The 12,062-nt window shown below is 41.8% G+C and overlaps 1 protein-coding gene across 7 annotated transcripts in view; it reads left to right on the top strand.

Moving 5' to 3' along the window:
• The window catches only part of LOC125455169 (pleckstrin homology domain-containing family G member 1), a 281,538-nt gene extending 270,195 nt beyond the window's left edge, over positions 1-11,343 (top strand). For all 7 annotated transcript variants that reach the window (XM_048536871.2, XM_048536870.2, XM_048536868.2 and 4 more), the window contains 2 exons: positions 687-2,352; positions 7,055-11,343. In XM_048536871.2, the coding sequence (XP_048392828.1) occupies positions 687-2,352; positions 7,055-8,085 (2,697 nt within the window). In that variant the 3' untranslated portion in view covers positions 8,086-11,343. The remainder of the gene's footprint in view (positions 1-686; positions 2,353-7,054) is intronic.
• The last annotated feature ends 719 nt before the right edge of the window (positions 11,344-12,062 follow it).

Here is a 12,062-nt window from a genome sequence, read left to right as displayed (position 1 = left end):
ATGTCACCATATCATCCCTTGTCATCCTCCTTCATCTCATTTAGTTCTCCACCTGCGTATCGAAGCTCAACTCTCCAGCTTCCTGGTTTAGTTTGGGGCTATGATCGGCATGGACTGAATGTTTCCATGCTCTGTGACTCTAAGCTGGATGCAGCCTTGAAACAGTTGAATAGACTGACCACCTCCCAGTGCCTCTTCTGTTTTGCAGCTTGAGACTGCTCCATGTATTCTCTATCACCAAGCATTGCCTTCTGCCATCTTCTAATTATGCCTATCTGTTCCTTGTCTCAGCATTCTGCTATTGAGACCCTCACATGCTTTTGTTACCTCCAGACTTAACTATTGCAATACTCGCCAGGTTAGCTTTCTACTTGGCAGATTCTAAAATCAGCATCCAAAGTTCTGCCTGTATTCCTGAATTGTAAGAAGTCCCGATAACTAACTCTTTTTTCCTGTGCTTGTTGACCTAGATGGACTGCAGACAAAAGCACATTTCAAATTTACAAGTTGGCTCTTCCCAACTCTCTCATTCTTGCAAATCCCTCTAAATCTGCCTGTCTGCAATTCTGGCCTCTTAGCACCCTTTATTCCGCCTTGGTAACTGTACCTCGGCTATCTCTCCCCCAGGGTCTGGAAGTCTCATCGTAAGTCTCTATTGTTTATTAAAAATAGCTTTTATTTTTCAGGTGTCTTCCAAATCCTCAACTGATGAGTCTCGACTGCTTGACGTTCATCTAGAATCTTGGAACTCTCAACCTGTTACCCAAACTGCACGACCAATTGAAACCACAGACAGTGTGTGTGGACTGCTGGACATAGAGGAGGTGAGAGATGTGTGGACTGAGCCTCCCAATGGACGTGCCTCATTCCCCAGTCAAGCATTGCTCCACAGAGCTCGAGGGGGTGACGATTACCTAAGGTTTGTGACAACAGCCTCCACACCAAACCTCTCTTCCACTCCAATCCGACCACTAAACCATGGTTCCGATATACCGAGCAACCATTGTGCTGAGACTTCTGCTCTGGATTGTCAGCATGTGCGCACCAATCTCGGGCTTGTGAGGAGGGCCAGCAGTGCTGGGGAGAGCCACTTGGCTTTCCAACACCGACCGACTGCTGAGAGAGACAGTGATTTCCTAACAATACCAAGGGTTTCTAGCTATCAAAACTCCACTGGCCGAGATGTCAGCTCCATAAAATCTGAACGACTAGACGAGGAAATACGGAACTTGCAGGTTGCAGTAAACTTGAGATCTAGCATGACTGAAGGCATATATGAGCATGTCGTGCTTGCCGATGAGAGATTGGCTGGAGAACCACAGGACTTTACATGCAGTCCAGGGAAAATGAGTGTCGCCACTTTCCTGTCGAGTGGTCAAGCTGAAGAGAAACATCAACGTGGTAACCTAAGCCCCCATGAGGATGCTGAGAGCCGAGAAACATGGGAGGAGAAAGCCAGCTCCATTCATGTCACCAAGACTGGCCTGATGTTAGGCCGGAATTCTCCACCTTTGCCCAAACAGGAATTGAAAACTATCGAGTCATTGGATGAGAGGTTTGTGTTGCCTGAGAAAGCATACAAGAAGCTGAAGAATGATTGGGAAGAATGCAGCAAGAGGGACAGCTGCTTGGCTCCTGACAGTGATTTGCGTTCTTGCGGGCTGGGGGGTTTTGTTTCTGAGGAGAATCTTCGGTTCAATGGCAACGAAGCTCCCAACTGCTACTGCTTGATGGAGAAGAGTCACTTGGACTGGAACAGCTCCATTAGTTCTTACTCTGAGTCACGTGAATCTGTCCCAGACAAACTGTCTGAGGAGGTAGATGAAATCTGGAATGATCTGGAGGACTACATCAGGAAAAGTGAGACGACCAAGCGGGACCGTCTGCCTGCAGCTTTCCCAGTCAGTGAGGACGACCTGTGTGGACCAGTTAGCTCCCGGGGCAGTCGGAAGGAAAGGTCACTTGCTTGCTCAACAAAGGTGAGCCCTAGCTTTGTTGAAGCAGTGAAGAACAAATCTGGCAGAGTGAGCACTAGTAGTGTCAAGATGGATTACAGCGAGCCATCACTGATAACGGCGAGTATTGCCTCCTCTTTGGATGGTGAGGCAATTGAGACAGAGGGTTTATGGGGCAGTACTAATGCTGAGACTGGCCAGGATCTAGACATCATGGATCGAACCAAACGCAGAGTCTATTACATGGCCCGGCAGTATAGCCAAAAAATCAAGAAGGCCAATCAGCTGCTGAAGATGAAGAACACATCAGAGCAATCACCCTCTGATCAACCCAAGAGAAAGTGCAAGGACCTGGTGGCTATTCTGGAGGAAAAGAAACAAGGCGGTACTGCTATTGGTATGTAGAATCCCCCCAAAACCTTCTCTTTTGACAGATGAGCTTCCCATGCTATCTCAATGACCTTCTTTCACCTCTAACATTGCCTGTCTCTGCCCCACACTCAATTCCTGCACCTAATTAACCCCACACTTTCCTTTATTACCAAAGGTTATAGCAAAATTCTGTTGCTTGTATCCTAGATCACATCAATTTCTATTTGCCCATCAATCATGCGTTCTTTGACCATCAGTAGCTCCCCAGGCAATATTCATACTTGTTTCCAGGTTCTTCCTCCCTCCTCCCCTTCATATCGGTCTAATCACCTTCAGCTTTATAACTCTCAGAATTACTCATCTAGTTCTGATTCCTTGTGCATGCCTGATTTTAATGAATCTGCCATTATTGGCTATAATGGTTGAAACAAAATTGGGAGGGGGTTGGGAACCTTTAAAGATGCTCCAGGTCGGAGAGAATTAAAAACTGCTAACAAAATAGAAGAGCAAGAAAAATCTGACAGCTGAAGTAAAAGTAAACAGCAAATAGGAACAGAATGCCAGATTAAAAGCACTTTTATCAGACTGCACATCACATTCTGAATGAGGTTGATTTGAAGGCTTAGATTGACTAAACATATAATTTCGTTATAATCACACAAGATGTGGTTACAGGCTGACCAAAGATTTAAGAACTGAAAATTCAAGAATATTTGTCATGTTGGAAGTATTTGGCAAAAAGGAAAAGCTGAGATAAAAATATGAAATCAATAGTGAGATAACTTCAATCAAAGGTTCAAGATGTAGAATTGGTTTGAATGGAGCTAAGAAACAGCAAGAGGCAGCAAATATTGCAAGGAGCTCATCATCCACAAAACAACAGTGATAATATTGGGCTCAGTATGAATAGAAAAATTAGATATTTGTGTAGTACAGTAATAATGAGTGAACTGGATTTACTTGTAGTTTGAATGACCAACAGTGTTGTGGGAGGTGATGTGTATATGAGAGATTTCTGGAGGAGTTAAGATTTTACTAACAAACAGAAAACCAAGTTTCAACCTTTCAAACACTATCCTCTTACATATCCTCATTTTCAGAGAAATTCCCCTTCTTTCTAAAATCCCTTTTTGTTGGACTGTATGAACAGTTTTATGATTCCTATGAATCCACTGGCATGAATTTTTCCACAGTTTTATGGCCTCCACTCTAGAAACCTGAAGCTCTCCTGGTTTTGAAGCTACACAAACACATACTTCACCTAGAATGACTGGTTCTCTTGAACGAAAAACTTTTCTCCTGCCAGCAGAAAGTGTTGCCCTTCTGAACCAACTCATGATTTTTACTGAAATAAACTCAAAGCTAAAACTAGTTTTGATTTCATCTGTTGTAGATTTAAGAGTATAAACACTCCATCCATTAACACAACAGGGGTTCTGCCAGGCTCTGAAATGTCATCTGCTTTATTGCAATGGATGCAGTGTTACAAATGACTGTTTTTAAAAATCTAGTCAAAAATTTTCTTTCATCCATGTGCATCTGTTTTGAAATACAAATCCGAAGTATGTATGAAATAGTCTTAAATCACAAGGGGCTTTGAAACTGAGAAAAAAAAAATAGAGCTAGCATTTGAAAACTTAGAGATAGCAGGAACTGCAGATGCTGGAGAATCTGAGATAACAAGGTGTGGAGCTGGACGAACACAGCAGGCCAAGCATCATCAGTGGAGCAGGAAAGCTGACGTTTCGGGCCTAGATCCTCCTCCAGAAATTCTGAAGAAAGGCCTAGGCCCGAAATGTCAGCTTTCCTGCTCCTGAGATACTGCTTGGCCTGCTGTGTTCATCCACCTTCACACCTTGTTACCCCTATATTTGAAAACTTAATTGGATTTAAAGTTAGTAACTCATCCAGTCCAGATGCACTACATCCGAAAGGATCGAAGGAGGTATTTATTACAACAATGGTCATTATCTTTTCAAGCTCTGTAAATTCTAGAAAAATTCCTGCAGATTGGAAACTAGCAAATATGACCTGATAATTTAAGAAGGGAGGAAGACTATTAGAATGCACTGGATGTCCAGACTAATTTCTGGAATGACAGGTTTGTCTTATTCTGAGAGGTTGAGGAGTCCAAGTTTTTTTTTGAAGAGTTTCAACAGTTTGAGGTTTTTTATTTACACTTAGAAAATTCATGTAGGATGTGAAAAGGTGGATATAGGTCAATGGTTCCCTTGGTGAATCTCGAATCAGGAGATGTAATCTCAGAATAATGGGTTGGCCATCAAAGACTGAGCATTTTATTAGTGTGGTAAATCTTTTGGAATCCTCTACCCTGGAGGGTTGTGAAATCTATAGATTTCTGGAGAATGACATGTGGGATATGAAGAGGCAATCAGGTATGATCTAATTGAATGGCAGAGCAGGCTCAACAGGCTGTTCTTGTGATCCTTTGGCTGCCATGGACCAGAAATCTGGAATTCCTTCATTAAACTCTTGTGCTATGATCCTCACTCACACTTTGCTTAAAACTACCTCTCTGATCCAATCTGGTGTCAGTCTTTTCTATTATACCTCTGAAGTGACGCAGGACTTTATTAAACCCTGGTCTGGTCTTATCCTTCTGTTTGTAAGCTTGCACTTTGTCAAGTTGACTGTAGTCTTTTTCCTTCTGGTTTTTTTAATGCAATCTGACCAGTACTAAATGTTGTTACTTTGTCACATGGAGATTTGTAGCAAAGTAACCTCTCATCTCAGACGTAGATCAGTTTCTCTTAGATTTCCACCTGACCAATTTTAGCCAATTTGTTCTTGAATTTATTTATGGGACGTGGGCATCAAAGGCAAGACTAGCATTTATAGCCACCTTGAAGTGATAGTGAGCCAACTTCTTGAACCGTGGCAGTCTGTTGCATAGCGTACGGCCTTGCACAGCTTTTAGGAGATACTTGGATTTTAATCCAATTACAATGAAAGCATGGTCAAATAGGCCCTAGACAGGAGTGTGCATAACTGGGAGAGGAAGTTGCACATGCTGGTGTTTCCATATATCTGCCTTTTGTTGTTCTCTATGATGAAGGTCAGGGCTTTGGCAGGTGCGTCTGAAAGAGCCATGGTCATTTGTGCTAATATCATCGTTCTTGAGAATTCAGGATCCTGGTCCATTTCTCATCCATCATCCAAAATGTTGAGCTGCAGAAGATAACAAAGATTTCCATTTATTCAGTTTCTTTCATAACCACAAGTGCCAAGTGGTGTTATTTCCAAATTTCTACTTGGGTAGACTAAATTTAGGGAGTTTAAAAATAGTCTCCCTTTTAAGATGTGTTTTTTTTTGCCTCTGGCATATGTACAATGTGGAATCTTGCCCCAAAAGGTAATGAAGGCTGGACTTTGAAACTTATTCAAGGCTGAGTTAGATTTTACCATACTCCTGAGGATTGACTGTTATTGGGTACAAATAGTAAGGTGGAAATGAGCCTACAATCAAATCAGTCCTAACTGTATTGACTAGTGGAGCAGGTTTGAAAGCCAGATGGCCTAGCCCTGCTCCAAAATTCCATAGACCTTTTTCCACCCAACCCTGTCATCAGCATGAATACCTCCCTACTTTTTCCATTCTGCTTTCACTTAAAATGTTAACTTTTTTTTCTCTCCACAGATGCTGCCAGACCTGCTGAGTTTCTCCAGCAGTTGGTTTTTCTACATTGTGGGTAGAATTAGGCCAATCTGGGTGATGACATGAAATACATTTGCACACACACAATGGGGGGAAAAATAGGAAAACTTTCCACCCAAAAACTGCCGAGGCTTGGTAAATTGTAATTTTCACTTTTTTTTCTCGATGAGGTGAATTGTCTAGGTATGAGGCTAAATGGCCTACTGTTGTTCCTTTTTATTCCTTTTACTTATTGCAATAGAATTGTCCAGATGTATAAATGACTTGGTAAACTTCAAAAAAACCTTTTTGTTTTTAAAATTCATTCAGAGAACATTGCAGGCTAGGCTGGCATTTGAATCCCAATCCTAACTGCCCAGAGGACAATGGAGTCATCCATATTAGTAAGTCAGGAGTCACACATAAGTCATACCATGCAGGATTGGCAGATTTCTGGCTTTCCTTGAAGGAAACTAATGGACCAGATATTGTTCTATAACAACAAAGTGATTATATGGCTGCTATTAGGCTAACTTTTTTATTGCATATTTTTATTGAATTCAAATTTAGTCATGGTGGAAACATGAGCCCATGTCCCAGGATATAATCTGGGATTCTGGATTTCTAGCTCAGCGACGCTACCACGACACTGCCACCTCCTTCATTGTACAGTTTGTATTCATAGAATCCTTACAGAGGCTGTTTGGCCCATTTGAGTCTGCACCGACACTCTGAAGAAGATCCCAAGCCTGTCACTCTAACCCCACACTTAGCATAGGTAACCCCACTTAGCTTGCACAACCCTACACATTGCGAGTCAAGTTAGCAAGGCCAATCCAACAAGGCTGCATGTCTTTGGACCGCGGGAGGAAACTGGATCACCTGGTGGAAACCCACACAGGCACAAGTAGGACATGCAAACTCCACACAGACAGTAACCCAAGGGCTGGAATCAAACCCAGATACCTGGCACTGTGCTAACCACTGAGACACCATGCTACCCCTGTAATATCAGGATTATTTTTGTTTACATTTGTTTAACCAGTGATTTATTTTGTTTTTTATTTCTCAGGTGCCCGAATTGCTGAATACTCCCAGCTGTACGATCAGCTCCTGTTCAGAGAGACTCCATCCAAATCATCACCGAGTATGCCAGTAGACAACAGTGGTGAGGTGTGGGCACAAAAAACTCTGCAAAGCCCAGTCTCCAGTCACCCCTCCCATGAGCATTCCCTGGGCACTGAGGACTGGCTGCTACACTCTACCTACAGTAATGGGGAATTGGCAGATTTTGTTGCTTGGCCAGATATTCAGGGACTTGCTGCTAAATATTCTATCCAAGAGAAGAACGTGACAAGTGGGCAATTTCAGAACAGAGGGGTGTTGGCTGGCTCAGTCCCTTCTGTTGCAGCCTGTCCATCTGTCCCAATGCAGCAGCGATGGAGTGCCATTATTGTCCCGTCTGGTGGGCCAGACTGCTTGGCACGTGGCTACAGCTCCCTGGGTCGCAGGACGAGTGATGGTAAGCAACAGGAGACTTCACTGTCTTCTCCAACTGTGTCAATGAGCCAGTCCTCTGAATCTATTGACCATGCCTCAGACAAGGAGGCAGTATTCTCTAAACAGGATTCTGCCTCTGACAGACTGCATGTTGGGAGCCAAGAAGTCGAGGAGCCAGCTCTGACTTTACGGGACTCGGAGAAGATTGTTGTAGTTAACAGGGTTCCGCCATGCGATCCCCTACTGGCAACGCAGAACTACTTTGCCAATTTCAATGACACTGGGGAAGATGATGAAGACTACGTGGAGATTAAATCTGAGGATGAGGATTATGAAGACTTAGATGAGGGAACCTTCACTCATGACCTGAGCTTGCATTTTAATGGCAAAGCAGAATCGACTCCTGATCCTGGCAGCGCTCGTTTGGCTCATGCCTCCTGTATCCCACTGTCAAATAGCAGTGCGGTGGGCTCTTTAACTATGTTGGCAGAGCCTGATCAGCTGAGCCACTATCTGTGGCGGGAGCCCTCTCCCAGCCAGCAGAATATTGTTCAGACTCTGCGGGACAAGTTTCAGTGTCTCAGCTCCAGCAGCTTTGCTTGAACATTTGGTCCCGGTTCGAAGACTGAAGAGAGATAACAAGGAAACCATAACACGTTAACTGTTTGCAAGCACCTCTTGTAGATTTCCAGCTACCCTGCCACCATTCTGCTATTGCTGTCGAAGTCGGCGAACCTTTTGTGTCAAATAGTATCTAGGTTGTGGCAATGAACAAGTTTTGGAAATGCAAAAAAAATGCAAATAGGGTTTAGTTTTGTGTAAAAACAGGAACCAGTGGCAAAAGTGACCAGGAAATGCATATGTATCTTGCATGCTATGAGGAGTATAAGTGCTGGGGGTTGGAAGATTTGATCCGGGGTAATTGGCTGCCTGTATCTGATCCAGATCTTTTATGGACTCCAGTCTCACTCAGGATGTCTTTGTTTTGAGTGGGGAATGATCTGTACACAAGAATGATCCAATCTGTCCGAGTCCTAACCTCGGAGACTGAGGGCATTACCGCTTCACACATCAAATTGCATAAACCATAAATGGAGCTGTTTGGGCAAAATTTCTTCTCCCTGTCCAGCTAGCTATGGGACTATTATTGAAATTGAGTGGTGGAAAGAGTGGCTAGTGTGAACAATATGATGGGCTTGTTGAAATTTGTCAAATGAAAAACCAGGTTAAAGAGAAAGAAGACCCAGCCCTCATTCAGTTTGCCTGTCGTTTCTCCACAGACCATCGATGTATTGCCTTTTTGTTTAAAAGGAAAAGACGTTAGAGTTCAGAATTTTGACTGGTCAGTTACCAGCTGGAAAAGTGACCACATGATATAACTGGAGTCCGACCATCAGCCTGTTGGTTCTTCACCCCCTGTACGTTTCCTGGTTTCCTCTGTGCTAAACCTCCACCCCCTTGCCCCTGCCCATCACCAGTTGCCTCTGATGTTATTGCATCAAACCGATTTGATTCCTCCTATCGCAGCACTAATGCTAAATGCCTTCAGGCTTCTCTTACTTGTGCTGAGCTAGTCATCCTTTTCGAAAGAGCAAACATTGAGAAACTGGGAAATTCAACAGGTTAATTTGCTCAGATGAGGAGAAGATGAAAGACAACAGCACCTCTGCTCACTTGTATAAAGTGGAAATTTGCATAAGCACTCTGTTCTTTGTGAGTTGAAGATAGTCAATGATTTTAGTGGGGGCCAGGGTAAGAAGGGGTGGTGACTGCTGGGGAAGGTATTGACATTGGGAATTTCAGAAAGCGATATTGATACCCTATCATGAACTATTTACCAACTAGACATTTACTATATTGCTAGCCTGTATTGGTATCAGTGACTTTTTTCTGTAATGGAGCACAGAGTGCAAGGTAAGAGGGTGGTACTGCAGATTATGGTAACTAATGAAGGAATGCACTGATTAAAAATCATGTACTGATTACATTGATGTATTGGTCTCTGTTTGGAGACTGGGAGTTCCAATCTTTCTCACTTGATTCTATACATTCCACATGGTTATTTCATGGTTATAGATTTTTACATAGACTATTGGTTGTGAGTAACTAGAAGTTGTTTCAATTGTTGAATCTTTTCATCTTCAGCTTATTAATTATTCTGAGACTAGATGTAAACTTGTTCACAGCCCTTTACTCAGGTTCCACTTGCCTCCATTCTAGTTCCACAGACACTGACCATTTCTGCTGGTATCATCTTCATCCGATTTTTCACTATAATCGCAAATAAGATCTTGATGTTCAGTGAAAGATGCTGTTTGGGATCCGAGATCAATTGGAAAGTGTTCATCGTGGGAAACATTGAAACCCAGTAACCTGTTCACAACAAATGGGCAAATCTAGATCTAACCGCAGTCCAATCAAGTATTGCATTCAGACTTTGGCAAGCTGTTTGTCTAGTCATTTGTGTGGACTTAAAGTGCTCAGAATACAGTATCTTAATATAATTTGACACCCCACTGTTTAGAAATCCCGAGTCTAAGGTTTGTGTCTCTGGATCACAATTTAATTGATGCTGCAGTAAATTTAATCAATTCTTTTTGAATTCTCCCTGTCTCTACAGTTAATTGAACCAGTAATCTTTTTCATTTTAGTTGGCAGTGGGCTTCAAATCAGTCACTCATTCATTCATTATGAATTTGCACCATAGGTTTATTAGAGAGCCGTGTACTGTTTTGAAATCTTATAGAATAAGCCATACATAAGGTGCCCAAAAGAATTTTATAGATCTACACCACATCTACTCTATATATCTGAACATCCCTGAGAAAACTATCAGGGAAATTACCTCCTTGTTTATATCTCTGTGCCTCCTTTTCATAAAACATAAATAATAGCTGTACACTGAACCCAGCTTCAGGTAACAGTACCGCATGTGACTAGGATATGAATCCCATTGCTTGGTCTTCCATCACAAATTTGCCACTTCCTCACTTGACTGTTCATCCATATTGAAAACTGGACAAACAAATGGTGAGTTTATTTTTGAGATACAAGGCTTCTAATTTTAAGCATCATGAGATGCACTTGATGTAGCAACTGAAGTGAGGGTTTAATGACTTCTAACCTTGAAAGTCAGTGGATAGTAACAGTTCACAAAATATAGTTAGAAACTTTAAAATTTCATATCAGAAATTTTTAGTATTAGGTTAATACTTTGCAATTCTCATTCATTGCATATTAGCTCGAGTTAATGAATTAAAATGAACATCACTGAACTGGAGAGGGGAGATACTGATGTTTATATTCTGGAAAATTATTTCAGAATTCCCTGAGTTACCAGTTTAATTTCCTAATATCATTCCTTTTTAGAAGCTATATTGTACAAATCACATTGCCAGGAATTGATCTGCAATGGTAAGGGATTATAATGAAAATCACTTGCAGTTCTGACATGTGGTACTTGAAGGTAATTTTTTTCCAGTGTTGAAACTGAAGTGACTGCTGAGATGACCAAGTTAAATTTAATGAAAAAAACTCTCAAACTGAGGTTGTGATGACTTGTCCTGTGGACAAGAGATTGAGCTGAATAATGACTTCCAATAAAAAAAATTGCACTTTTTATGGTTTATTTTGTAAAAATTTCTGAATGTTGAACATGTAGCAAAATATTTTTTAAAAATTGCTCGCTTAATTAATTTTACTTTGCTCAAAGAAAAGCTGAGCCTAATGCATGCCAAATTTACCAGGAATAGTTCTAAAATCTCATTTTAACTTTTTTATAATATTGTTTTCTGTCTGGAGGAACATCCTCCATGTACACTATACAGAAATGATTCATTTGAAATAAATAACTGAAGTCTTTATGTATTTGGTTGGATTGATTTTTATTGGTTTTCTTAGTTGCCTGAAATGTTATGCAGCATGTGCAAGTAAGATCCATAACAGGTAATGTAAAGGCTGTGAAACAACATTTTGTGCATGTGTAGTTGCCTGGGGCATTTCCCGCAACCAGTCAATATACAAGAATCTCCATGATATCATATAGTGGCTAGGGTATCCTAGAACCAGCAGCAGGCAGCCAAAAGGGAAGGTAGGGATAATGGGAACTGCAGATACTGGAGAATAAGAATGGAAACAAGATAAAGTGTGAAGCTGGATGAAAACAGCAGGCCAAGCAGCATCTCAGGAGCACAAAAGCTGATGTTATGGGTCTAGACCCTTCAGAAAAGTTTCAGATGTGTTCTTGATGTATGGCAGTGAGATGAGTGTCTTAGGGTGTGCACTATCTTCCTGTTGTTCGTGTGATAGGTATTGTCTGATCCATTTGGCCACTGCCCGAATATATTAGTTTACTTAGCCAGCAGTCCCCTTGTCTGCCTTTTGCTCTGACTATTCATGAGGCAAGTTTTTTTATTATGCAGAGACCTTGCCTTCCTGGCTGCCCCTGGCTCATGCTCTCACCTCTCCTGCTGCTGAAATTAGAGCGTTTGCCATTGATGGTCACCTCACTGTTTGTGGAAAACCAAGGACCAGTTAGAGTGAGAAAATTAATATTAGAAAAAAAATTGAGCAATGAATGG

Source organism: Stegostoma tigrinum, chromosome 9 (assembly GCF_030684315.1).
Source record: "Stegostoma tigrinum isolate sSteTig4 chromosome 9, sSteTig4.hap1, whole genome shotgun sequence".
Lineage (NCBI taxonomy): Eukaryota > Metazoa > Chordata > Chondrichthyes > Orectolobiformes > Stegostomatidae > Stegostoma > Stegostoma tigrinum.
This window is presented reverse-complemented; position numbering and strand designations above follow the sequence as displayed.